The 26,716-nt window shown below is 41.5% G+C and overlaps 2 protein-coding genes and 1 long non-coding RNA gene across 5 annotated transcripts in view; 2 read left to right on the top strand and 1 right to left on the bottom strand.

Moving 5' to 3' along the window:
• The first annotated feature begins 683 nt into the window (after nt 1–683).
• On the top strand, nt 684–13,457 carry LOC131506733 (uncharacterized). Its single transcript, XR_009259115.1, has 3 exons — nt 684–1,166; nt 2,105–2,238; nt 13,176–13,457. It is a non-coding gene; the product is annotated as an uncharacterized LOC131506733 (long non-coding RNA).
• LSM1 (LSM1 homolog, mRNA degradation associated) lies at nt 3,689–14,065 on the bottom strand. The gene is made up of 4 exons (XM_058720686.1): nt 13,858–14,065; nt 9,578–9,646; nt 8,108–8,223; nt 3,689–4,194 (listed from the first exon to the last, which is right to left on the bottom strand). The coding sequence occupies exons 1-4, from the start codon at nt 13,901–13,903 to the stop codon at nt 4,024–4,026; spliced, it is 402 nt and encodes a 133-aa protein (XP_058576669.1). The 5' UTR covers nt 13,904–14,065; the 3' UTR covers nt 3,689–4,023.
• Nucleotides 14,066–14,310: 245 nt separating this feature from the next.
• BAG4 (BAG cochaperone 4) overlaps nt 14,311–26,716 on the top strand; it is a 31,082-nt gene continuing 18,676 nt past the window's right edge. For all 3 annotated transcript variants that reach the window (XM_058720674.1, XM_058720675.1, XM_058720673.1), the window contains exon 1: nt 14,311–14,716. In XM_058720674.1, coding sequence (XP_058576657.1) covers nt 14,447–14,716 — 270 coding nt within the window. In that variant the 5' untranslated portion in view covers nt 14,311–14,446. The remainder of the gene's footprint in view (nt 14,717–26,716) is intronic.

Raw genomic sequence — 26,716 nt, 5'->3', positions numbered from 1 at the left:
CAGTCTCATGGGCAAAAACCTGACCTCTCCTGGATTTAATCAACAGTTGACCTAGAACAGCAGGTGTTTGAACTGCGCAGGTACATGTATACATGGATATTTTGATAAATAGATACATACGGTACAGGATGGTAAATGTATTTTCTCTTATGATCTTTTTTTTTTTTAATGTTTATTTATTTTTGAGACAGAGAGAGACAGAGCGTGAACGGGGGAGGGTCAGAGAGAGGGAGACACAGAATCTGAAACAGGCTCCAGGCTCTGAGCTGTCAGCACAGAGCCCGACGCGGGGCTCGAACTCACGGACTGCGAGATCATGACCTGAGCCGAACTCGGCCGCTCAACCGACTGAGCCACCCAGGCGCCCCTCTTATGATCTTCTTAGTAACATTTTCTCTGGCCTTTCTTATAAGAATCCAGTACATAATACATAGAACATACAGAATACGTGGTGTTTATGTTATTGGTAGGGCTTCTGGGCAACAGTAGGCTGTCAGCAGTTAAATTTGTGGAGAGTCAAGAGTTACACGGGGATTTCTGACTGAGTGTGTGTGTGGGGAGGCTGGGGTCCCTAACCCCTGCATTGTTCAAGGGTCAACTGTAGTTTTTTTTTTTTAATTTTTAAAAAATGTTTATTTATTTTTGAGAGAGAGAGAGAGAGAGAGACAGAGTGTGAGCAGGGGAGGGGCAGAGAGAGAGAGAGACACAGAATCTGAAGAGGCTCCAGGCTCTGAGCTGTCAGCACAGAGCCCGACGCGGGGCTCGAACGCACAAACCATGAGATCATGACCTGAGCCGAAGTCAGATGCCTAACCGACTGAGCCACCCAGGTGCCCCTAGTCAACTGTAGTTCTAACAGGTTGGGGGGTCACCCTTAGGAATCAGCAACATTGGTAGAGCATGTGCACATGTGACCTTTTATCACAGATGACACTCTACTCAGCTCACAATAACTCCAAGGTGACAGCTCAGACTAGACTCTCTTGCTACTTTCCTTCATTATGAGCAGGGTGTCAGTTGTAGCTTAAAGCTGCAGGATTGTTTCCGCACGAGAGCATCGGCCTGTAACATCTGCAACCAGGATGCCTTCTTTCTACCTGAGAACCCTGGCTTCTAATGAGAAAGGAAGTTGGATGGAGCTCATCTGGTAACATGCCTTTGGAAAGGTGAAAAATGCCCCACAGATATGTACATACATAGAACTTCTTTTGGGGGAGAATGGGGGTGTGGAACTGTTTGTTAATAGCTTCTCCTCTAGTATTTTCTTGTAAGGTAGTTCCTGGGATTGGTTCCCTGACCTGGGCAGTGCTATGAATCTCACGTATGGCTCTGAGGCTACAGCTTGCCTGGTGCATCTGCTGTCTGTACCGCACTCTGCCTGAGCCTGCCAGCCCTATACTCTTGGGAGCAAAATGAGACCACTTTCAGCCATCTTCACCCATGTAATACCTCTGGGTTCATGCTGACAGGGTTTCCCTGAAAAGCCCTGCACAATGAACAGTGTGAGACTATCTGGCTTTACTAAATATCCAGGACCTGTTAGTTTATCAGAGCCAGGGGAGGGGAGCAGATACTGTGGTTTAAATTAGCTAAGAGCACGCAATATAAGGTCAAGGGCCAAGGAAAGGGAAAAAGAACAGCTGGGAAAGAGATACGCTGCTGTACTCAATGTCATCAGAATAAAGATGGACAGGAAAGGAGCTTTGGTAGATTATCCTTGTCTCCCTAGAAGGCAGCCTCATGGAAACCCATGAGGATTTAAAGTATTAAAGATAATAGAAGAAAGTATTAAAGATAATAGAAAAGTGTGAACTGAGGTTGATTCCAAAATCTAATAATGGAAGAGAGGGCTAGCAATGGTCCAGGAGAAAAAGCACCAGATTTCAGTATCTGCAAAAAGGCTGGGCTGGGCAGAGCTGAGGGCGAGCCATTGCGCCGAGCAGCCTGGAGACCAAGGAAGGAAGCAGGTAGTCGTTTCATCCTTTGGGTCAAACTCTTAGCTGCTGCTTGTGTGACAAAAGGTCAGAAAGCAATGATCAAAACTTGCTAAGGCCGGGAAATTCTATTGTGGAAATTAAGTCCCTTTTTCTCATACTGCATTCAGAATTGTTTGAAGGAGGCCGAAAAAACAAGAAAACCTAGTGAATCCCAATTTCTTGAAGGTGTCCGATGTTCTGATGCAGTGGTGCTCAGAAAAAGATGCTGTAATTCTTGTAGATATACACAGGTTTTTCAAAGGTTGGTGATTTTTTTTTCCCCTTTCTGTGTTAATAACAAATTCTGGTTATTAAACAGTAAGATTAGAGGCAAAACACTAAATCATTACGTGCAATAGTTTCTTCACAAATTATCTACTTTAAGGGGGCACCTGGGTGGCTCAGTCGGCTGAGCGTCAGACTTCAGCTCAGGTCACGATCTTGCTATTCTTGAGTTTGAGCCCCACATCAGTCTTGCTGCTTGTCAGCCTGTCAGCAGAGTCCGCTTCAGATTCTCTGTCCCCCTTCTTTTGCCCCTCCCCTACTTGTACCCTCCTCAAAAATAAATATTAAAAAGAAAACAAAAACCAAAAAACAAATTATCTACTTTAAAATCAATCCAATGATGCATAGCTCAGCAGTCAAATGGTTTACAGATATCTGGGGCAGTTTTAAAAATACCTGAACCTGTAAAACGTTAAGTATATTTAATACTGTCAATAATTCAGACATAGGGATTGGATACAAGTATCTAAGGAAAAGTTCTTTGCTCAACAGACTACAAAAAGGAAATTATCTGGAGTAATTCCACATTTAAAAAAAACGGAGTCAGGGGCGCCTGGGTGGCTCAGTCGGTTAAGCGGCCGACTTCGGCTCAGGTCATGATCTCGCGGTCCATGAGTTCGAGCCCCGTGTCGGGCTCTGTGCTGACAGCTCAGAGCCTGGAGCCTGTTTCGGATTCTGTGTCTCCCTCTCTCTGACCCTCCCCCATTCATGCTCTGTCTCTGTCTCAAAAATAAATAAACGTTAAAAAAAAATTAAAAACAAAACAAAAAAACGGAGTCAGAGAGATTAGCAGAGAGAACAGAGTTACCAGCCAGTGTGTTTGAACTCCTAGTTCAGTACGCTGCCCATCACACTACACTGCACTCTCAAAACACGGTCTGTTACACTCCCTGTACAATCAGCACCATGCCAGCAAAGTGGCATCTGCATGGGTTGTTAGCCGGGAATAACCTAGATTACCAGCCACTGAAACACCACTTCATTTGTGCTTTTTGAGTACATAGAAGAGGCTCAAGACTCAATCCGAAGAACAGGAAAACCTCATGAAATTAACAGAAGATTTAGAGAAGAAGTCACCTTCGTAAAGTGCTGGATCTCATGGGAACACAGTTTGGAATAGCTGTCGGTGAAGCAGGACAGCAAATACAGTTGGGATGCTGTTTCTCAAAACTGAGGCTTCTGTTCTCATCAGTAACTGCATACCTGGACCGAAAGTTCCTTCCTCAAGCCTGAAAATGCGTTTTTCTTACCAGACAAAAATACGAAAAGGGGAGAGGGGTGGACCTGAAAATGTTCCTTCACAACTCACTAGCAACTTGGAACTCTCACAGAACGGAGCAGTCGCAGTCCGTGGACAGCATTTACCTTTGGGAACAGAAACTTAATTTGTCAATTCACTGGAGGCAACTCAAACTTGGGAAATAACATGAGTTTGGAGATTCATATTTTATTTACAAGTAAATGAAGAATGTCTCCTGTGAACGCTAATTTGGAACAAGAACAACATAAAGAAGTAGTTGCTGGCTCCACAGTGACGTGTGAAAGGAGTCCTTGCTACTGGTTTTTCTTAAACAATGATTTTGTCATTAAAAAGGAAAAAAAACAACAAAGCCACGTGATTTCTTCATGTTGCACATGCGAAAGAATTCAAAATAAAAATGACTTTCCAAACTCTACAGTCTCTAGTCAAACGTGTGAGGAGACCAGGATGTCACTTTCATTCAGTGAGAGCCTCAAGAGCAATGGCCTCTGAGCAAATGACTTAATACTCATCAAGAGTATCTGCTCGAGGAATGGAGAGACCCCGATCCTTAAGAGCTTGAACTTTCAGCTTCTCGGCTTCCAGCTTGGTCTGCTGTTCTACCCTTTGTTCTTCTAGGATTTCTTCAATAGACACTTGCTGGAGGGGTGTGTCACTCTCCTTTTCCAAGTCCTACAAAATAAGCAGGGTTGAAAAACTTCCACTGACGACCAAGAATAGAAAACATTATAAATCTTTAGGCAAATGGATTCCTATGCCAGGCTTGGGTTATTTTTCATGATTGTGACACGGCTGAAACATCCTTCTCCTGAGGACAGAGAAATGGCAACACTCCTACAGAATACATACTTAGATGAACACAGTATTGGGGATCAGTACCAGTGTGTATAGAAAGCTTTAAGTTATCTGAAGTCCTACATTACTCAAGGACTGTTCTTCTTAAAAAGATGACATATATGCATATATATGTATGAACAGCTATTTCCCCAGCCCCAAAGGACACAAGAGAAAAGTTACTGAGGCCAAGATGGCTTTAGATAAGTTTTGTATTTTTACATGATCAAAGTCAGCTTAATTTCTGGGGGTTGTGGCTCACTAAGGTAGAGAACACTGATTCAAAGCCGTACCCCCACCCAAAGACAACAAGTCTTCTAGGGAAAACCTCATTAGACCAGTTAGGTTACTAAAAATCAGCTTGGCTCCACTATTTTAATTTAAAATATTTTTGCATTAAAAAAAAAAGTTATTTTTTCCCCTATTTTATTTTTTAAGTAGACTCCACCTCCAGTGCAGGGCTTGAACTCATGACCCCGAGAGCAAGACCTGAACTGAGGTCAAGAGTCAGACGCTTAACTGACTGAGCCACCCAAGTGCCTCATTTTTCCCCTTATTTTAAAAATACACGCTCACTGTATGAAATTTAGAAAACAGACCAGCAGAAAAAAATTTTTTTAAGATTATCTATAATTCCAGTATAGAACAATATTTTGGTGAACATCCTTCCAATTTTTCTATGTATATACTGACTTAAAAAAAATCTACAATGCAAACATTAACTAATTTTTTCACTTACTCTGGCATCATATGCTTAATATTTTTATGTCTGAACACCTTACAAACATTTGATAACTAACCTTTCATGCAGAACCTTGCTATAAAAGTATCTCATTATCCACAGATTGTTTATTCTCCTTAAACAATTCTGTGTTTCTGTAACATGGAAGGCCAATACACACAGGTATTCTTCTCTTCCTCTATGATTTTCAGTAATAAAATTCTGGGAAGGCATCAACACATCGACGATGTGCTCCAGATGCTCCGGCCTACCCTGGATACTAACACTTCACATGCCTGCCAAGGCCTCGAAAGCCACAGGCAGTGACAGCAGATGGAAGATTCTCACCAGAGAGGTTAGAAAGAAAGCCAAATAAATTACACAAGTCCTGCCCTGGGTCAAATGTTAACTGTACTGGGCAAAACATATCTAATCAAATGAAACCTGCCCTCACAATCTATGGGTAGCAGCTGCAGGGAAGATAAGGTCTTAGCCCGGTGTACTGCTTCTTGGACTTTTCAATATGCTATTCATCAAGCTATGCATGTGGTTTGATGATGCCAATTCCCAACAAGCAGTCTTACTACTTAAGGCTGTGTGCATTACTGTCCTTGAGGCAGAATCCAGGGACTTCTTAAACAAGATGTTCACAGAATCTAAATGGTTTCTGGGTATGAGCTTCCCTAGGGCTGGTACTTAGTTTCTTCACACTGACTATTGATTTCATAAGCTGTGTACGGTTCAACTTACTTGAGCCGTTAAGTGTTTAGTGGTACCACTGTAGAAATTTTGCAGCATCCAAACAATTAACATATAAGAGTACTTTCTCCACAAAAGGGCCCCTAGGAAACAATGAACCTTCAAGAACAAATGCAAGGTCATTCCTCCTCACACACATATACATCTACACAGGGGTACATTTGTGCCAACGTTAACTGGCACACAAAGCATTTCTGTGGTGTTTACAACTATAAAACCAAAGCAGAGCATGTATGAATATTTTAACTTAAATCTTTTCCTCTGATAGCAAAGTAATATGTTTACTCTTTAAACAATAGATTGAGAAAATTATAAACAAAGGAAAAATAATCACCCACACTCTTACTGTCCAGATAGGGGTTAGCTCTCTTAATATACTGGCAACAACTTAACATTTACTAGCCCCACTCCCCACACCCCAGGGTACCAGAGTGCTGTATTTCAACTTTTACATATTATGACGGGATGACAATTTCCACTGCTGAACAGTGCAAAAAATGATCTAATGGACCAAAAATAGCAACCACAAAAACATTTTAAAAATTAGAAAAAAACATTTCATACATTTCATAGCAGCACTTAGCAATACTGCTATTTATTGATAATATTGATTAGTAATCTCTAGCTGCTTCAACATGAGGTCTCTAAACCAACCTGATCCTGGCAGAATTATCTTCTTACTTTCTCAAATGGCTTATTATTGAAAATTGCTACAGACCAAACCACTCCACTCCAAAGACTTATGTAAACCTAACTTAAGATGTGGGTAGGTGTTGAGAAACTACATTGAAAACAAAATAGGAAAGGATAAAATTAAGCAAATGCCAAAGTTTTTTAGTTTGATTTTCCTGACAAACCCAATAATCAGAAGCAAAGTCAAAGGTTTTAAAGAAAGCATTTTTAAGTAAATATTTTATGTAAAACATGAAGTCAAGTTTTATCTTCTTTTAAAAATGTCTGTGAATCACTATATTGTACACCTGAAACTAATATAACAATCTCAGTATATCTTGGCCTCAGCAACTTTTCTGTTAACTGGAATTAAAAACTTAAGGGGCACTTGGGTGGCTCAGTCAGTTGAGCATCCGCTCCTGATTTTTTGGCTCAGGTCATGATCTCATGGTTGGTGAGATGTAGCCCCACGTCAGGCTCCGTGTTGGAGCCTGCTTGGGATTCTCTCTTTCTCTCTGCCCCTCCCCCACTCACTCTCTCTCAAAATAAGTAAATAGACTTTATAAAATAAAATAAGGGGCGCCTGGGGTGGCTTAGTCCGTTAAGTGTCCAACTTCGGCTCGGGTCATGGTCTCACAGTTCGTGAGTTCAAGCCCCGTGTCAGGCTCTGTGCTGACAGCTCAGAGCCTAGAGCCTGCTTCAGTTTCTGTCTGTCTCCCTCTCTGTCCCTCCCCTGCTTGTGCTCTCCTTCTCTCTCAAAAAATAAACAAACATAAAAAATTAAAAATTAAAAAAAACTTAAAAAGCTAAAAAACAAAGTGTATTTCTAATAGTTATACATGATTTTCTAATAGTTTTATATGTATTTTTATATGTATATATGCTTACATATATGTATATGCACAGTTATGTATTTACACACACACAGATCTACAGTATAACAAGTTAGAAGACTTTTCACCTGCCAACTGGTCTTCCTGGCATAGATACACAGCTACCTCTTTAGTTGTGAGCTAAGAATCCAAGGGAAGCTGAACTCTATTCTCAGGACTGGTAACAGATGGCTTCTCCTACAGCCATTCTTTCCCCTTCCCCCCTTAAAAAACAGGGACATCATATTGTACATGCAATGTGTCTTTCCCCCAAACCCTGCTCATTAGCTTTATGTCATGAAAACCTACTTGTAACCAATTGTTTAAATGACTGCAAAATATTCCAGTGTATATAAATCATTCTTTATTGAACTATTCATCTCTTGTTAGGTATTAAGTTTTTCAATTTTCTGCTATTAAAGATAACAGAAATAATATATTAATGAACATATTTGTATCAGATGGTATTTTTGTATCCGGTAAAATCAATGATACTTTGCTGCTAATGGGATCAAAATCTTTAAAATGCCAAGAGGCACTGAAACAAAGTTAATTATTCTCTGTAATTTTCCTTTTACCACTCTAGCTTTCCTAAGCTAATTTGGTGGTTTCCTATGAGAAGCTGGGAGAAACGTTAAAAATGTATTTTTTCCTTCTTGAAAAGACAAAAAGAAACCTAACTAGCATGATTATCAAGACCCACAGCAGCTTAACAGTTTTCACTTACTATTTCTCCTAGTAGGACCACATTTTCTCCTCTGACCACAAAAATTCCTCGAGGAATATCACCGTATTTTTTGCCCACATGAATACGCTCCACAGTCTGATGTAGCACTAAATTAGCTATAAGTGTATAGGGAAGAAACAAAGATATTTAGTTCAAATTATTGGGTAAAGGTCCACAACTCAAATAATCAGTTGAGTAGAAAAGATTTAGCTGAACATGACTTTAAAACTTTCTAATTCTGGTCAAAAGCTAAAATTTGAAATAGTCTTCTCCTATTTCACTAAGACATACCACTTGGGAGAGACTTCTAAACAACTGCAAACTGAGAGAGCATTTGGGATTATGTTGCACTGATGCATGAATGTTGGTGGGAATCAGTCACAAAAATTAACTTCCTTTATCAGTTAAATTGCAAATATCAACATGACTGTAAGAAAATACAAAGGAGTAGGGCACTTGGAAGACTCTAAAGCCTAAACAACTGCAGATATCAAAACTTTTTAAGACAAAAGCAATCTCTGTATGTCGTGTGGGTATGTGTATATGACGATTTACCAAAGATTTAACTTTGTTTCAGTACTTAGGATTCATTTAACCCAGTGCAGGTATCCATGGGTTATGACATACAAAAACTTTTTTTCACACTGTCAGATAACCATACCTGGTAAACTGAGAATAAAACATTTGCTACTTCCCCCCCCCCCAAAATAATTAGACAAATTTGACTTAAGATTCAGAACTCTAATCTGTTAAGAGTAACCACTTTTCTTTTAAAATTGGTACTATTTGTCTTATTTGAAGAAAAGCAAATATCTATGTTATCTTCCCCAATTCCTATAAAGTGTTTCAATTATGTTACTTTTCCCCATGCCCAAATCCACTAGCAGAGATCCAACAAATGTTGGTATGAACTGAGAAGTTCCTTGAAACAGAAGCAAGTATATATCTCTTTAGAAAAATGCAAGGTGCAAAACAAAGATCAAGACTCTTGAGTCTGATGTATCCCTAAAGTGTAAAATCTTGAACTTAACGTTGGGATCCCTAAAAGCTTCTGGAAATACCTTCTATCCAACTTTCATTGGACAGGGAGGGATTACCTTCAGTGCAGGAACTGCTTTGAAGAGTAGTGGCACCCAAGCCAATGTACAAATGAGCAGCTTTTTCAGTGGACTGAGTTTATTTCTATCATTTGGCTCCCTCTACTGGGGAAAATAAAAAAACAGTCCAAAACATTGTAATCGTATGTTCTAGTGAAAACCAGTTTTAGAAATACGAACTTGTAAATACTAGCTTTTGAATCACCTAATCATAATTTAGAAAACAATGATGTAATGACTCAAAACGTATTCCATTATGCCAGACACTTGAGAAAGCTGCAGGTAAGTCAATTTCAACATGAATTAACACAAAAATACATAACAATGGTGTCTCTCATTATCCAGAGGATAAGACTCCACAACTAGTACATACCGAATTGATCAATGCTTCTTAAAAAACCTATAAGTGTCCTTCCATCTCGAAGCAGGACCAAATGCTTTTCTGGGGAGAGGAAAAAAGATCTTTAAAAAATGAGAACTGTTAGCTTCAGGATTAGTTTACAGTATTAACAATAAAAAAAAAAGTTAATAGCAATTTAAGCTCCACCACTTCCTCTTCCAATGTATTTATGGCAGAGTTCATTGGGAAATTAGAAAGAGGACCAAGGTATTCTGGGGTTTAGATGACAACAGTCGTGGTGAAAAGGAGCAGAAGCGTGTGGCAGAGTGGGCAAAGGACTGGGTGAGGAGCACGGAAGCATGACTACCAGCTCTAGATGTTAATGTTGGCAGTTAAACCCTCCCAGTGTCATGTCAGTTTCTACATCCACAAATTGAGAAATTTAGTCTAGATGACCTCTGTGATCTTAATTCCACAATTATTTTCCTCTCAACTTAGAAGAGCTTCTATTTCACCCTTTGGAATCAGGGAAGGTTTTAAATAAAAACAATGCCTCAAGTGAAATAAGGATGCTGACAATCAGCTAGAGCAAAAATTCATGAATATTTATTGAAAGCTATGTGTTGTTCTGGGGCTGAGATATACAGTAGAGAAGACTCAAAGTGATCAACCTTATCAACTTATATTCCTGGTGGAGGAAGGCAAACAAAAACCAAAAAATGACCTACTGTGATTAGTGCAATGGAATAACAAACAAGACAGCAGGATAGTATGATGAAGAGAGAAAGTGGCTAGGAAAAACCTCTTTGAAGAGGTGACTTTCAGCTGATACTGAAGAATGACAATAAGCCAGTTGCTAGAATAGGTAGCAAAATTCATTAATTTGTTTAATGCCATAAAGTACTTTCTAGAAGCATAACAGAGAAACAAGACAGTGATTCTTCCCTGAAGGAATCTGTAGTCTTCTTTGGGCTATAATTAAGTATTACAAGAAAGCAAATCTTAATTATATGAAACTGAGAGAAACTATTTAGCTGGAGGAAGTATCTGAGTTCAACCTTGAAAGGTAGATAATTTTTGGCCTCTGGGAAGAGTGACAGGGAAGGGGAGAGAAAGGGAAATCTGTAATTTAGGCAGCAGGAAAAAAAAAAAGGTCTGTATGTATCCATACGTTTGGCTAAAAGTTGGGGGTGTAAAGGGAAGTCACAGGAGATAAAGTCCAAAAAGTACCAGAAGCAGGTTCAGCTCGCATTATGCTTCACAAGAAAACACTGAAGACTGAAACGGCAGAAAAGGGAGAGCAGAATGTGAGACATGAAAAAGAAACCTACGCCAAGCCCAATGGAAACGGAGAGGCACAGAGAACTAAGACTGTGTGTGATCCTTTTTCTTTTTTAGAGAAAGAGAGAGAGAGACAGCGCCAGCATGCACGCAAGAGAAGGGCAGAGGAAGAGAGAGAATCCTAAGCAGGCTCCATACTCAGCGAGGAGCCTGATGTGGGGCTTGATCCCATAACCCTGGGATCACGACCTGAGCTGAAATCAAGAGTTGGATGCTCAACCAATTGAGTCATCCAGGCACCCCAACACTATGTAGTTCTAAATGATGGGACTGGTCAGCTGAGTTTGTAAAGGTGTGGGAGGGTGGAGGGGGTGAGTGCTGAAGAGAGGAGTTAAGGAAATGTAGGAATTTTGAGTCTTCATGTCAGGGCGGGTCATTTATCAAAAGTTGGGAATAAAAGAAGCTTACGGTGGAAGATTATTTAGCTATTTGTGATTCTGAAGTGCTAACCAGGACACCTATGTAGAGATGTCAACAGGCAGTTGTAAATGTTAAGACTGGAATGTCAAAGAGGTCAGAATTAGAATTTTGGATAAGTCCACAGGGAGGTGATATAATTATTAAAGTCCAGGAACTCTCTTAGAGATTTAAAGAAAGAATCATACCAAAGACAGAACCTAAGGGACCACCTATTTTAGGGAATAGTGAGAGTTAGAGAGGTAATAAAATCACCAAGTATCAATCTGGCGAAATCAAGAAAAGAAAACAATTAAGAATCTAGTAGTAACAGTATTACAGTGCTGCAGAGGGGAGGGAAGAACCCAGAAGAAGGCATCAGACTGCTGCCTTTCAAGAATACAGCTTCAGGGGCACCCGGGTGGCTCAGTCGGTTAAGTGTCCACCCTCTTGATTTCCACTCAGGTCATGATCTCACGGTTCCTGAGATTGAGCTCTGCTTTGGGCTCCACGCTGACAGTTCAGAGCTTACTTGTAATTCTCTCTCTCTCTATCTCTCTGCTCTTCCTCCGCACATTCTTGCGGCTCACTCTCTCTCAAAATAAATAAACTTAAAAAAAAGAATGCAGCTTCAGCAGTATGATGACAAGAAAAATCACACTGCAGGGGTAACGGAGGTGCTCAGGAAGTAGAGTCAAATGGAAAAGATTCAAAAGGTTTGGGGGTAAAGATAGGAAAAAAGGAATGGGAGTCTGCTGAGGAGACGTAACTGAGAGAAAATAGGAGATGGACACACAAGAATATACATGAAGGAAAGAATTTAGGGGAAGAGAGAAGATATGAGAGGAAAAGGGTATTAATGGAAGAAGCAGTGGGAAGAAAGAGGAATAAAAGAGACTGAAAGGGAGAAACACTTCCTACTCAGATGAGACAATGAATGAATATGCAGAAAGACTGAGGAGAGAAGATGAAATTGTATGTGTGGTTGTGGGGGTAGTGAAGGGTGCATAAGAAATTGTTTCAAACTTTTTAGTAAAGGAAGGGGCTTGGAATCTACAAAGAACAGGTTAGAGGGCTTTACTACATTATTTTTAGTAAAACAGCAGAATGTATTAGGGGCCTCACATAATTCAGATATACAAAACGAGAGGTGGAGGCAAAAGGGCATCCACAGACGACAGAAATTGAAGATTTCATTACATATTACAGATAAGCTTGTGCAGTTCTTATTCATATATGAATATGGTCCAATTCACACTACATTTTCTTTTGACAGCAAAATCACTAATTTTGATTTAAAAAATGATTTCAGACAATGATAAAAAGAGAATATGATCATGGACTCACTTTTTATTTTATTATTATTATCTTTTAATATTTAGTTTTGGGAGAGCACAAGTGGGGGGGGGTGGATGGAGAAAGGGAGACAGAGGATCCTAAGCAGGCTCTACACTGACAAGTTGACAGCAGTGAGCCCCATATGAGCTTGAACTCACCAACCACGAGATCATGACCTGAGCCGAAGTTGGACCCTCAACTGACTGAGCCATCCAGGTGCCCCTTATTTTACTATTTTTTTAAAGATTTTATTTTTAAGTAATCTCTACACCCAACGTGGGGCTCAAACTCACAACCCAGAGACCAAGAGTCACATGCTCTACTGACTGAGCCAGCCAGGGGCCACACAGACTCACTTTTTAAATTTGCATACACAGTAACTGTGATTGTCGTGACTTGTTCAAAACCATGTAAACCATTCTGCAGCAATTACAAGTTAATGAGACAGATCACACGATTAAAATTATAAAATGTTGCTTGAGGAATAATTCACAGATGAGAGCTTAGAAAAAAGGAAAGATAGGACAACTATTAAGTTGGCTCCTCTTTTGCACAGGACTGTACTCATCTTCAGGACAATTACTGGCAATAAGAGATGTCTTATTAGGAGGAATAAAAGAAAATTGTCGAACAGAAAAAGAAAAAAAAATTGGAAGTGATTCAGCCTTTCCAGAAAAGTCAAGACCTTGTCTGACAGCGATCTCTACTATCATAACCTGAAAGTGCTTAAGACCCTTACGGTAGAAGAATATTGCAATGACTACACAGCATAAAGCCTATGTTTAGTGTCAATTACGTCCAACTACTGTTGGTCTTAAATTTTTCGTTTCTTAATGAATCCTTTCTCTATTCTGATTCATCCACCATTAACAACCTGGTACTTCGATATATCGCAGGTGGGAGACAGTAGACGGGGGGAGGGCAATTTTCGTGTTTGGGCCTCAGTAGCCGCGTCCTTCCACAGCAGGACTTAAATTCTACAGCTTGTGGCTTACCGACTCCGGGATTGGTGGAGGCTGCGAGAGGCAGGGCAGAGGTAGACGGCTAGGGGGTGGGCAAACGGAGCGTCTTGCGGCTCTTCACTCACGTGGAGGATGTCAACGCCAAACACCCTGAATTGTGTCAAAAACACACTCAACCCGCCCCAGACTCATTCTACGAGCCCCTTCCCGAAGAGATACGCGCCCAGGAGGAAGGATCTCACCCCAGACTTCATCCAGGGGAGATGAGCTACTCACTGTCGATGTCCTCGATGAGGCTGGCGGTGCCGGGCATATAGTTCATTTTGAGCTGAGATAAGGCTGCAGTGTACAGCGGCGGTGGCCCAGCGTGTCTAACACCTTCCTCCGACCGCAGTCGCCGCCTGGGCGGGACTGGGACAAGGACCCCGACCAGGAGCAGCACTTCTGCCCCGGCTTTCAGCAGCCGGGGCCTGCCGGAAACGCCTCCATATTATTCCCACCCACTTCCGGTACCACGTGCCCGTCCTCAGGAAGAGGCGGGACTGTCGTGCGGTCCCGAGACAACATTTCCCCATCCCTGATAAAAGGGGAAGAGGAATCTAGATTGACTAGATGGCAGGGAAGACGTATTCTCCCTATTGAGGAACGCGGTGCTGCCGCCTGCCTTCTTACTTCCCAGACCCCAAAGTCACGGACCTCCGTTCCTCAATTGTCGGGACTCGACAGCCGAAGGGGCGGGACCGGGTCTGGGATTGGCTGTTGTCGGCCGACCCCTTTCACTGCTGTCCAGTTCCTCTCGCGGGCAGGCGTCTGCGCAATGGGACGGTCGTGGGGGGCGGGAAGCGCTTCGGGGCAGTAGAGTCCCATGTCGGCCTTGAGGCGCTCGGGCTACGGCCCCAGTGACGGCCCGTCATATGGCCGCTACTACGGGCCAGGGGGTGGAGATGTGCCCATGCACCCACCTCCGCCCTTGTATCCTCCTCGCCCTGAACCTCCCCAGCCTCCCATTTCCTGGCGGGTGCGCGGGGGCGGCCCGGCTGAGACCACCTGGCCGGGAGAAGGCGGAGGAGGCGATGGCTACTATGCCTCTGCAGGCGCCTGGTCAGAGACAGGTCGAGCTGGAGGAAGCCACCAGGTAAGCTTTGCGCCATCTGTCCCGGGGGGTTCCGATAAGGGGAGTCTTGGGTGGGGGTTGAGGGCCATCAGGATTGATAAACCTCCAGAGTTCATAATGGATCGGGTTTCATATTTGTTTTCCTTATGGGAGGATTGGAGAGACAGAGACCGGAATCGTGGCGGGGGCGGGGGGATATGCTTGTGTTCTCTTTGCTTTTCCTTTCCTGCTTTGACTATAGTAAATGTGTCTATTACCATTAAAAAAGGAAGAAAGATACTGCGCTGACTTGCTAAGCTAAGTAGCAGGCTGCGGAGTCTCTCGCCTTGAATTGATGTTGGGCCGGAGTGACCTGGCCAAGCTTTTCGAGCTCTAACAATTTATCCTGCGTGGCTCATATGGCCGGCTCTCCCCAAGAAGGGAGGTGGCTGCAGCCCCCGCTGTCACTCAGCAACCCCTCCCGCCGGGAAGGAGCGGTGAAGGAAGAGGAGGGATCCGGCATTTAGCCCTTTGCCCCTAATACTTTGCCCAGGATTGAATCACCAATAATCAGTGTTAGAAAACACCTTTACTTGGATTATTAACTTAATCTTCACTGCGGCTGCAACGTAAATGTCATCACAGTCTCCCTATTTTATGCTTAAATAGTTGGCTCTGAGAGGTCAACTCGCTTAACTTGGTCAATAGAGGTATCCCCGGCTTTTTGAAGGTTCACCTCATTGCCACTTCAGGTTTTTCAGGAAATACCTACATTAGTGCCTGTTTTTACTTAACGAAAAGAAATCTGAAGAAGAGTTTTGCTCTCACGAAAAAAGGTGAAAAGCGAAAATAGCTTCAGCGTTTGTTTTGCAGCAAGCAGTTGTAGAGGCAGTGCGCAACTGGGCAGTGAGAGTGGCACCGCCAAGCTTCTTCCCTGGGAACTGCACTCCGCATCTCAGTATCATGCTGCCATAGCTTTGAACTGTGTCTGTGAGCATCTGTGTTTTATCTCGATTTATTTTGTGCATCCATCAGCAGGATATGTCCTAAGGTATTAGAAAAGCCTCAGAAAGGTTATTTTGAGGGTCTGGGATTGCGCAAACGTTTTTCATAAAAATTAATGGTAATCGCTTTTTTGCCTTATGCCATTTTGGCTTGCAAAAGATTTCATAGGAATGTCCTACTTTCAAGATAGCAGGGGAAACCTGTACACTCGGATTTACAGCATTTTACTCCTTGTATTCTTGCCAGATATATACTCTCTTTTGCTAATTTCAGTATTCTTAGTAGAGAATTATAATATGGTGAGGTGCACACCTCTGTTTTTGTTCAGTAATTAATAGCATCTTCGTGGGTTGAAAATGTAGTAGTGAAATGCTCATACATTGCTGGTGGGGATGTAAAATGGTTCAGTGCTTTGGAAAATAGTTTGGCAGTTCCTCAGGCATTAAGTGTAGAGTTAGTATATTATTCAGCAAGTTTGCTTTTAATTATGTACCCGACAGAACTGAAAACATGTCTACGTAAAAACTTGCATGTTTTTATGACCAACAAGCATGTTCGTGGCAACATTACTCAGAAAAGCCAAAAGTGGAAATAACCCAAATGTCCATCAACTGATGAATAGATAAAATATGGTTCACTTATACAATGGAATTATTTAGCCATAGGGAGGACATAAGTACTGATACGTCCTATGATGTGGATGAACCTTGAAAACATCATGCTACATGAACAAAGACAGTCAGAAAGACCACATACTGTATGAGTTCATTTATATGAAATGTCCAGAATAGGCAAATCTGTAGAGAGAAAGATTAGTGGTTGACAGGGGCTAGGGGGACTGGGGACTCTGAGGTGATGATAAAGGGTATGGGGTTTCTTTTTGGGGTGATGAAAATATTCTGGAATTAGATAGTGATGATGATTGCACAACTTTGAGTATACTGAATATACTAAGAATTGTTGTACACTTTATTTAAAAAAAATGTTTATTTTTGAAAGAGAGAGGGAGAGAGGGAGCATGCGCACATGCGAGCGGAGGAAGGACAGAGAGAGGAGACAGAGGATCCAAAGCCAGCCCTGTGCTGAGAGTGGAGAGTTCAGTGTGGGGCTTGAACTCACGAACGGAGAGATCATGACCTGAGCCCAAGTAAGATGTTTAACCGATTGAGCTGCCCAGGTGCACCTGAATTGTACACTTTATTTTTTTTTTAAATTTTTTTTTCAACGTTTTTAATTTATTTTTGGGACAGAGAGAGACAGAGCATGAATGGGGGAGGGGCAGAGAGAGAGGGAGACACAGAATCGGAAACAGGCTCCAGGCTCTGAGCTGTCAGCCCAGAGCCTGACGCGGGGCTCGAACTCACGGACCGCGAGATCGTGACCTGGCTGAAGTCGGACGCTTAACCGACTGCGCCACCCAGGCGCCCCGAATTGTACACTTTAAAAGGGTGGGTTTTATGCTATGATAGTCCTATCTTTAAAAAAAAAATTATACGAGAAACAACATGTTGTAGTAGCGGTTAATTGTGAAGAAGGGCTATATATTTTTTTGTCTAAATCTGGAATAAGCAGGCTATGGAACTTTAGTTCCATGGGATCAGAGTGATGAAATGCTTGGCTTATAGGTAGGCAAACTAGACCGAAGATCAGGGGAAAGAAAAGAGGACCGATACACTTCTCCTTGGACTTGCAGTATTCTGAAAACAAAAGTGTGTTTTCTGGGCGAGGTTAGAGAAGTTAAGATTTTAGAATTGTGTAGGATGTTGTAAGGTATGGTTGGAGCATAGGTGTGCGTGTAAGATGGGTGATGGTGCTGGAGTAGGAGTGGTTGGCGATGAAGCTGGAATGTGTTATGGGTATTTGTAAACCATTTCAAGAATTTATCTTTCATGTTAGTGTTCTGGAAACTTGAAAAGCATAGGATGGCAATTTCTTACACAGCAATAGAAAATTGATGCAAAAGATATGCATGTTGTCAGATGTTGCAGATGTATTTTCCAAATCCATTGTCTTTTAACTTAATGTGGTTTTTGACATGTAATAAGTTTTACATTTTTATATAATCAAATATGTCAAAAAACAAAAGGTATAGGAGGGGGCGCCTGGGTGGCTCAGTCGGTTGAGCATTCAACTCTTGATTTTGGCTCAGGTCATGATCCCAGGGTCGTGGGATTGAGCTCTGCATTGGGTTTCATGCTGAGTGTGGAGCCTGCCTGAGATTCTCTCCCCCTCCCTGCCCCTCTCCCATGCTCATTAGCGTGCACACGTGCTCGCGCGCGCTCTCTCGTTCTCTCTCTCTCTCTCTCTCTCTCTCTCTCTCTCTCTCTCTCTCTCTCTCTCTCTCTCTCTCGGGGCCAGGAGGTATATATAGGAGACTTTTGAATCTTACTACTCAAAAAATGCGGTCCATGGACCAGAAGCTTCAGTGTCACCTGGGGGTTGTTTGAAATGCAGAATCTCTCCTACTCCATACTTAATGCTGCAGTTTAGTAAGATCCCCAGGTGATTCTATGCTTGTTTATGTTTGAGAAGCACTGCTGTATAGAATTAAAGATACTGAGGTGATGTTGCATTGAACCACTACAAGGACTTGACTCTGTATTAACATATGTAAATATGCAGGGGAAGAAAATGGAAATCTAACGATCCCTGTTTTCTTTCTTTCCTTAACTTGTTAGTTATACTTACAGCACCTTTCCTGAACTAGCAGCATCTGCATCCCTTAAGAGCTTGTTGGAAATTATGTATGTTAGGCCCTGCCCCTGCCCTCCAGAATCAAGTGTGTATTTTCACAAGATCCCTAGGTGATCTGCATGTTACCCCAGAATGAGTCATCAGAGAGAGAGAGAGCTGAGGTGGAAGCTGGAAGCTGCGGTGTCTACAACCCAGTTGTGGAAGTGATAGACCATCACTGTGTGCTCTGCGTCATAGAGACCAATTCTGCTGTGTGCTATGGTCACAGAGACCACTTCTGGTACAGTGTGGGAGCCATCGCCACAAAGGTGAAAATACCACACTAGGGGATTATTGGGAGCCATCTTAGAGGGTGATTACAATGGGAAGGACTGGGGAAACAGCTCAGTTATGCTCTCAGAGTAGTTCAGAGGAGAGGTAAAAAAGGCAAGCATTTGAACAATGAATGTACACAGCTTTTTTTCAACATTTTATTACAAAAATTTTCAAACATACAGAACAATCGAACTACACAGTGAATACCTATGTAGCCACCACCTAGATTCTGTAATTAGCATTTATTATATTTGCTTTATCATACCTATGTAGCTTACTTTTACTTTTTTTTTAGGTTGTATTTTTTTTAGTAATTTCTACACTCAACATGGGGTTCAAACTCAAAACTCCAGGATCAAGAGTCACATGCTCTTCTGATTGAGCCAGCCAGGCACCTCTATCTTACTTTTTGAATGCATTTCAAAGCAAGTTGCATAGATTTGAAAGACATTTTTAAAAGTGTATGTCAATTGGAAGTGAGGGAAGCTGGAGAAACAAGGTGATTCTGAGGTTTTAGTATTTCCTAGGAGTAAATATTCCATAGTAATAAAAAGGAAGAGGAACAGGTTTGTGTTTTTTTTTAACTTGTTTTATTTTTTATTTTTTTAAAATTTACATCCAAATTCATTAGCATATAGTGCAACAATGATTTCAGCAGTAGATTCCTTAGTGCCCCTTACCCATTTAGCCCATCCCCCCTCCCACAACCCCTCATGTAACCCTCAATTTGTTCTCCATATTTATGAGTTTCTTCTGTTTTGTCCCCCTCCCTGTTTTTATATTATTTTTGTTTCCCTTCCCTTATGTTCATCTGTTTTAGTCTCTTAAAGTCCTCATATGAGTGAAGTCAGATGATTTTTGTCTTTCTTTGACTAATTTCATTTAGCATAATACCCTCCAGTTCCATCCATGTAGTTGCAAATGGCAAGATTTCATTCTTTTTGATTGCCGAGTAATACTCCATTGTGTGTGTGTGTGTGTGTGTGTGTGTGTGTGTGTGTGTGTATACATACATATATATATATACCACATCTTCTTTATCCATTCATCCATCGATGGACATTTGGGCTCTTTCCATACTTTGGCTATTATTGATAGTGCTGCTGTAAACATGGGGGTGCATGTGTCCCTTTGAAACAGCACACCTGAATCCCTTGGCTAAATACCTAGTAGTGCAATTGCTGGGTTGTAGGGTAGTCCTATTTTTAGTTTTTTGAGGAACCTCCATACTGGTTTCCAGAGTGGCTGCACCAGCTTGCATTCCCAAGGAGGAACAGGTTTTTATGGGAAGATAATAGTTTAGTTTTGTACCAGAAGAACTAGTGATTGTTTAATAGAGAAGCTTAAAAAAATACAAAGACTTGGCAAGGGTTTATGTGCTACATTTATTTCATTTCTGTTGGAAGTCGATTACTCATGGTGCTTATGATGTGCCAACCTCTGGATGCAGTGTATATGATTGATTAGAGAGAAGTTTATGATTTTGTTTTTGTTTTGGGTTTTTTGATGTCACCTTTTTTTTTCTTAAAGATTTTATTTAATCTCTACACCCAACATGAGGCTTGAACTTAAACCCCCAAGATCTAGAGTCACATGCTCTCCTGATTGAACCAGTCAGGTACCCATTGATGTCAAATTTTAGAGTCTGGCATCCAGGAGTTGTTGGTAGGACAAAACAATAGATGTGGAGTTAGGTGAGTGATGGGGGATGGCCATAGTGATTTGAGAGTTATCAAATTGAAGCATATTCGAGGTACTAAACTGGGTAATGTTCCCGTGGGAGATCTTTAAAATTTTTTTTTTTTCTCAACGTTTTTTATTTATTTTTGGGACAGAGAGAAACAGAGCATGAACGGGGGAGGGGCAGAGAGAGAGGGAGACACAGAATCGGAAACAGGCTCCAGGCTCCGAGCCATCAGCCCAGAGCCTGACGCGGGGCTCGAACTCACAGACCGCGAGATGGTGACCTGGCTGAAGTCGGACGCTTAACCGACTGCGCCACCCAGGCGCCCCCGGGAGATCTTTAAATAGTGATCTAGAATAGTGACAGAGAAAGAGGATTCCAGAAGGAGACAGTCAGAATACGTGGAAAGACAGTAGGGAAATCAGGAAAGTCATGCAATGCAAAGCAAGCAAGGCCGTAATATTGTTTTGCAGGTAAGTGGTAATGAGAACTGAAAAGATGCTGTTGGATTTGGCAATTAAAAGGGCCTTGTTGATTTTAGTGATGACAGTTTAAAATCGTATTAAAAGTAATGAATGGGAGGTTTGGATGAAAAGACAACCAGTGTAAAAACTGTACTTCCAGAAGTTTAGTAAATGAGAAAGTTAGCTGATTGCAAACCAGGATTGAGGGAAGAACTTTTAGGATTAGGTGATTTTGAATATGTTTGTAAGCAAAGGAGGGTAACCTAGTAGAATGAGAAGAAAGATGAGAACAAAAAAATAGAATGTGGCTTGTGGAAAGAGGAATTAAGAAGTGAGGAAAAGGGACACTTAGGTGGCTCAGTCGGTTAAGTGTCTAACTCCTGCTCAGGTCATGAACTCATGGTTCAGGAGTTTGAGCCCTGCATCAGGCTCTGTACTGACAGCTCAGAGCCTGGAGCCTGCTTCCGATTCTGTGTCTCCCTCTCTCTCTGTCCCTCCCTTGCTCGCACTCTGATCCTGTCCCTCCCCCCCACCTCGAAAATAAATAAAACATTAAAAAAAAAAAAAGTGAGGAAGAGCTGGAAAACCATCCAAGCCAGAGGAAGGAAAAATCAGTTTGGAGTCAGAGTGGAGGAACATTGAAGGAGTTTATAGCTCTTGGTGTCCTTGATGAAGTAGGAGGTGAGGTCATCTGAGAGGAAAGGAAATGGCAGGGATTAAGCTGGGAACTTGATATGGTGAATATTTGAAACAGGTGCTAGGGGAAAGTGGAAAATTGTAGAGAAGCACGGGAGAGACCCAAATGAGATTGAGAAAAAAAATTTTTGATGGTGGTCAATACAGGAACATAAAGTGCTTTTGTAGTGATTTGGACATAGATAGCTATAAAAACCATTTTTAATATACTTTTCTAATTGTTTTTGTCTAATTCTTGTTAACAAGGTAAACAAATTTGTAAATGGAGTTTCGTAGCAGCACTAGTCAGCTTCCTCTGCTGGTTAGATTTGCTTGGGCTGGGGTCATATTTTGGAGGCATGTTGGTAAGTCACTTTGTAAATTTAATCTTGTATCCACTTCTTCAACCCTAGTTTTCTGTTTGTTAACTAGTTCTAAGATAAACGTGAAAGGAGTTGACTCCAGCCTTCATCTACGATTTAAGTATTTCTTCTCAAAAGGGAAGTAAATTAATTTATTCTTGCATAATTTTGATCAAATTTCCAGTGCCATAAGAACTTTAATTCACATTAATTACTACCTCTTGTGAAAGCCTTTACTTAACCTCTGTCTGGTTTATATCACCTTTTAGCACCTTTGTCTAGTTTCAGACAACAAGTAAAAAGTTTGGAAAGAGTTAAGCATGTGATAAAATTGGCAACTCAGTTTATAAAACAGAGGTCAGCTTCAGCCAGCTTCCTGTGAGACCAAATGCTATTTCATAGAATTAGTGTTGTGTTAGGAGGACCTTGAGCTGCAGACTTTCATCATTACTGGGGATATTTTTAGATTTGTTCCATTTTGTCCAAAAGGGAGGAAAAAAAGAAGTGAAGACAATTTTTTTATTAAGACTTAATAAAATTAATAATAATTCTTACTACTTCATTGAAGACCTTCTCCCATCCAAGTACTAACCAGGCCTGAACTTTCTTAGCTTCCGAGATCAGACAAGATTGGGAGTATTCAGGGTGGTATGACCATAGACAACATTCTTTTTTTTTTTTTTTTCATTTTGAAAATTATGGTATAATTACATTCTCTGAATTGTACTTTTTTAAAGATATAGCTCTGTGAGTTTTGACAAACATATACAGTTATGTAACCACTACCATAATCAAGGTATAGATATTGACTTTTTTTTTTTTTTTAACATTTATTTATTATTGAGAGACAGAGCATGAGCAGGGGAGGGGGCAGAGAGAGAGGGAGACACAGAATCTAAAGCAGGCTCCAGGCTCTGAGCTGTCAGCACAAAGCCCAATGCGGGGCTTGAACTCACAAACTGGGAGACCATGACCTGAGCTGAAGTCTGATGCTCAACTGACTGAGCCACCCAGGTGCCTCTCTCTCTTTTTTTTTTTTTTTTTAATGTTTGTTTATTTTTGAGAGAGACAGAATGTGAGCCGGAGAGGGGCAGAGAGAGAGAGAGGGAGACACAGAATCGGAAGCAGGCTTCAGGCTCTGAGCTGTCAGCACAGACCCCAATGTGGTGCTCCAACTCAGGAACCGTGAGATATGACCTGAGCCGAGGTTGGACACTTAACCGACTGAGCCACCCAGGTGCCCCTTAAATCTTTCATCTTCTCTTGGGAATCTTTTTTTTTTTTTTTTTTTTTTAATTTTTTTTTTTCAACGTTTTTTTATTTATTTTTGGGACAGAGAGAGACAGAGCATGAACAGGGGAGGGGCAGAGAGAGAGGGAGACACAGAATCGGAAACAGGCTCCAGGCTCTGAGCCGTCAGCCCAGAGCCCGACGCGGGGCTCGAACTCACGGACCGCGAGATCGTGACCTGGCTGAAGTTGGACGCTCAACCGACTGCGCCACCCAGGCGCCCCGGGAATCTCTTTTTTAAAAGATGGGTCAAGGGCGCCTGGGTAGCTCAGTCAGTTAAGTGTCCAACCTCAGCTCAGGTCATGACTCATGGTTGGTGGGTTTGAGCTCAGAGCCTGGAGCCTGCTTTGGATTCTCTCTCTCTCTCTCTCTCTCTCTCTCTCTGTCTCCCCCCGCCCCACCTTCCCTGCTTGTGTGTGCTCTCTTTCTCTCAAAAATAAACTTAAAAAAAAAAAAGATGTAAGATTTAGTTTTCATTCACTTCTAAACCCTATTAAAATTATAGGAAAGTAACTTTCTTGTTTGTTGTTTGAAGTATCATTATGATCTCATTTGCATAACCTGAATAAATGTATGTATACACATATAAAATATATTCAGTATTTTCAATGCGTTTCAAGCAGTTGCAGTCATTTGATTTCTATTGCTTAAATGATCTCATATCATGCCAATGGGAGTTCCTTCTTCTTGGCTTCTGAGTCCTTTTGACATGACCCATTGATTTTTGTCACCTTCTGTGATTTCTGGTACAAGATGTGCCAGGCTTATTTTGTATATATTCTGTCCAGACATATAATCAACCATTCCTTTAAGAAGCCTTGATTTATTATTATTTTTTAATGGGGAATTGTTTTCAGAAACATTTATGTCAGGACCTAGGCAGGAAAACAACCTACTTTATTTTTTATTTTTAATGTTTACTTATTTTGAGAGAGAGAGAGCATGGGGGAGTGACAGAGAGAGAGAGAGAAGTAGAGAGAGAGAATCCCAATCAGGCTCCATCTATACTGTCAGTGCAGAGCCTGTTGTGGGGTTCAAACTCACAAATTGTGAGATCATGACCTGAGCTGAAATCAAGAGTCGGACACTCAACCGACTGAGCTACCCATGCGCCCCACACTAGTTCTTTTAAAAGAAAGAATTTGTTTTAGGAAATTAGTTAAGTGGGTGTTAGAGATCTCAAAAGGCAAAAAGAGAAAAGGGAGGTAACACAGAAGATGGTAACTGCAGCAAACAACTACAGTTCCTAGGGCTGGAAAATAAGAGAAGAGGTAAGGTTATTAGAACCAGCAAACTTGGAAGAATGGCCTGCTGGAGCTGGAATCCAGGAAGAGGCACTGCCTAGCTGCTGCTGGTCTCTCTGAGGGAGTTCTGGAAAACCAGAAGAATCTGGAGATTGCTACTAACTGCTGCCTCCAGGTTGAAGGGCATTGTTGGGCTGACACAGAAACAGCAAACAAGCAAACAGGAAGGAGCAAATCTCTTCTCTCCTCCTCTAACCTAGTGCCTCCTATGGCAGAACTGAATAGTAATAAGCAAGCAGCAGAGGAGAAATGTTCCAAATCCTGCATCACAGAAAAACATTGCATTTGCGGAGTTGAGGGACAATAGCTTAATAACTGGTACAGAAGTTAAATTTGGGTGCCAGGTATACTGATTGCAATTGTGTTATCACTGCTTCTAGACCCTTTCAATGGACGGAGTTGTGAAATAGGTTTTTTTAATGTTTTTAAATTTTTATTTATTTTTTAATGTTTATTTTTGAGACAGAGGGAGACAGCGCAAGTGGGGGAGGGGCAGAGAGAGAGGGAGACAGAATCTGAAACAGGCTCCACCCTCTGAGCTGTCAGCACAGAGCCCGATGCTGGACTTGAACCCATGAACTGTGAGATCATGACCTGAGCCGAAGTCAGACACTTAACCAACTGAGCCACCCACGTGTCCCAAGTGTTTTTTAATTTTTAAATTTTTTTTGCAAGATATTATTTTTTTAAGTAATCTCTGCACTCAACACGGGGCTTGAACTGATGGACAGCAAGATCATGACCTGAGCCAAAGTCGGGCACTTAACTGACTGAGCCACCCAGGGGCCCCATCCAAGACCATTTAATAGAGGGAAAGAACAGTCTATGGCACAACATGCAATACCATGGCAACTGGATAGCCATATACAATAAATAAAGTTTGGACTCTCATACCATATATAAAAATTAGCTTAAAATGGATCATAGACCTGGATGTAAGAGCTAAAACTATAAAACAAAACTCTTAGAAGAAACAAGGGGTAAATCTTCATTACTTGGGATTTTGGAGTGGTTATGTTACGGAGTGTTAGATAGAAAAGGAAGGAAGCCTGGATTCTTTTCACTGCCATAGTAAAGAGTTACAGGGCAGCAAAAGCAGAGCAAAGTTTCATTAAGTACACTCAAGGGAGGAGCGGACCAGTGAAGACAGACAAGGGCCCTGCAAACTCCAGGGTGTGAGCTTGTATCCGTCTTTTCTTTTGGGTGGGTTCTAGGGTCACAACATAGGCCTGGAATACATGATAATTAGTCAACTATGTATTTCCTTTCCAAGAAGTATTGGAAATGCCTGCATGGGATAGGAAACGGCAATTATTATTTGTATTCTAGAAACATAGGTCAGATAAGGACAGGCACAACAAACTTAACTCTTTCTCTGCTGTGATAATGTAACCACAAACCAACTGCTAGATGAGTGGAATAAGGTAGTCCCTGGGCGGTCCTCAGTTAGGGCTCTCTGTCAGGACATGTAAGGTCCATTCTCCTGCTGCTCATGCCTAGCTTCCTGCCTAACAGTTTCTTAGATAAGACACCAAAAAGCACAACCAACAAATTTAAAAAATAGATAAATTGGATTTCATTAAAATGAAGAACTTTTCAAGGGACACTATCAAGAAAGTGAAAAGGAATAAAATGTTTGCAAATCATATATTTGAAAAGGGACTTGTATATAAGATACATAAAGAGCTCTTAAAACTAAACAGTAGGGGGCCTGAGTGGCTCAGTCGGTTAAGGGTCTGACTTCAGCTCCAGTCATGATCTCATGATTCGTGAGTTTGAGCCCCGCGTCGGGCTCTGGTCTCAAGAGCCTGGAGCCTGCTTCAGATTCTGTCTCCCTCTCTCTCTGCCCCTCCCCCGCTTGCACTCTGTCTCTTGCTCTGTCTCAAAAATAAATAAACATTAAAGAAAAACACTAAACAATAAAAATACAAATAACCCAATATAAAAATGGGCAAAACATCTGAACAGATAATTCTCTAATGAAGACAAAAAATGGCCAATGAGCACAAGAAAAAAATGCTCAACATCATTAGTCATGAGGGAACTGTAAATCAAAACCACGATGAGATAACACTTCACACCCTCTAGGATGGCTATAAACGCAAAACTACAGACAAACTATTTCTGACAATGTGGGGAAATTGGAATTCACACATAGCTAATAGAAATGTAAATTGGTGTAGCTGCTTTGGCAGTTTCTAGTTCCTCAGATTGTTAAACACAGTTATCATATGACCTAACAATTTCAC

This window comes from Neofelis nebulosa, chromosome 3 (genome assembly GCF_028018385.1).
Source record: "Neofelis nebulosa isolate mNeoNeb1 chromosome 3, mNeoNeb1.pri, whole genome shotgun sequence".
Taxonomy (NCBI): domain Eukaryota; kingdom Metazoa; phylum Chordata; class Mammalia; order Carnivora; family Felidae; genus Neofelis; species Neofelis nebulosa.
Note: the sequence above shows the minus strand (reverse complement) of the source record. Positions and strands in the feature narration are given on the sequence as shown.

What these genes read in the sequence shown, in the direction of transcription:
- LSM1 (XM_058720686.1), bottom strand. Translation starts at nt 13,903, where the DNA reads ATGAACTATATGCCCGGCACCGCCAGCCTCATCGAGGACATCGACA. An exon ending in AAGAAGCATTGATCAATTCG is followed by an intron (nt 8,224 to 9,577) that starts GTATGTACTAGT and finishes ATACACTTATAG; the next exon opens with CTAATTTAGTGCTACATCAG. An exon ending in TGGTCCTACTAGGAGAAATA is followed by an intron (nt 4,195 to 8,107) that starts GTAAGTGAAAAC and finishes CTTATTTTGTAG; the next exon opens with GACTTGGAAAAGGAGAGTGA.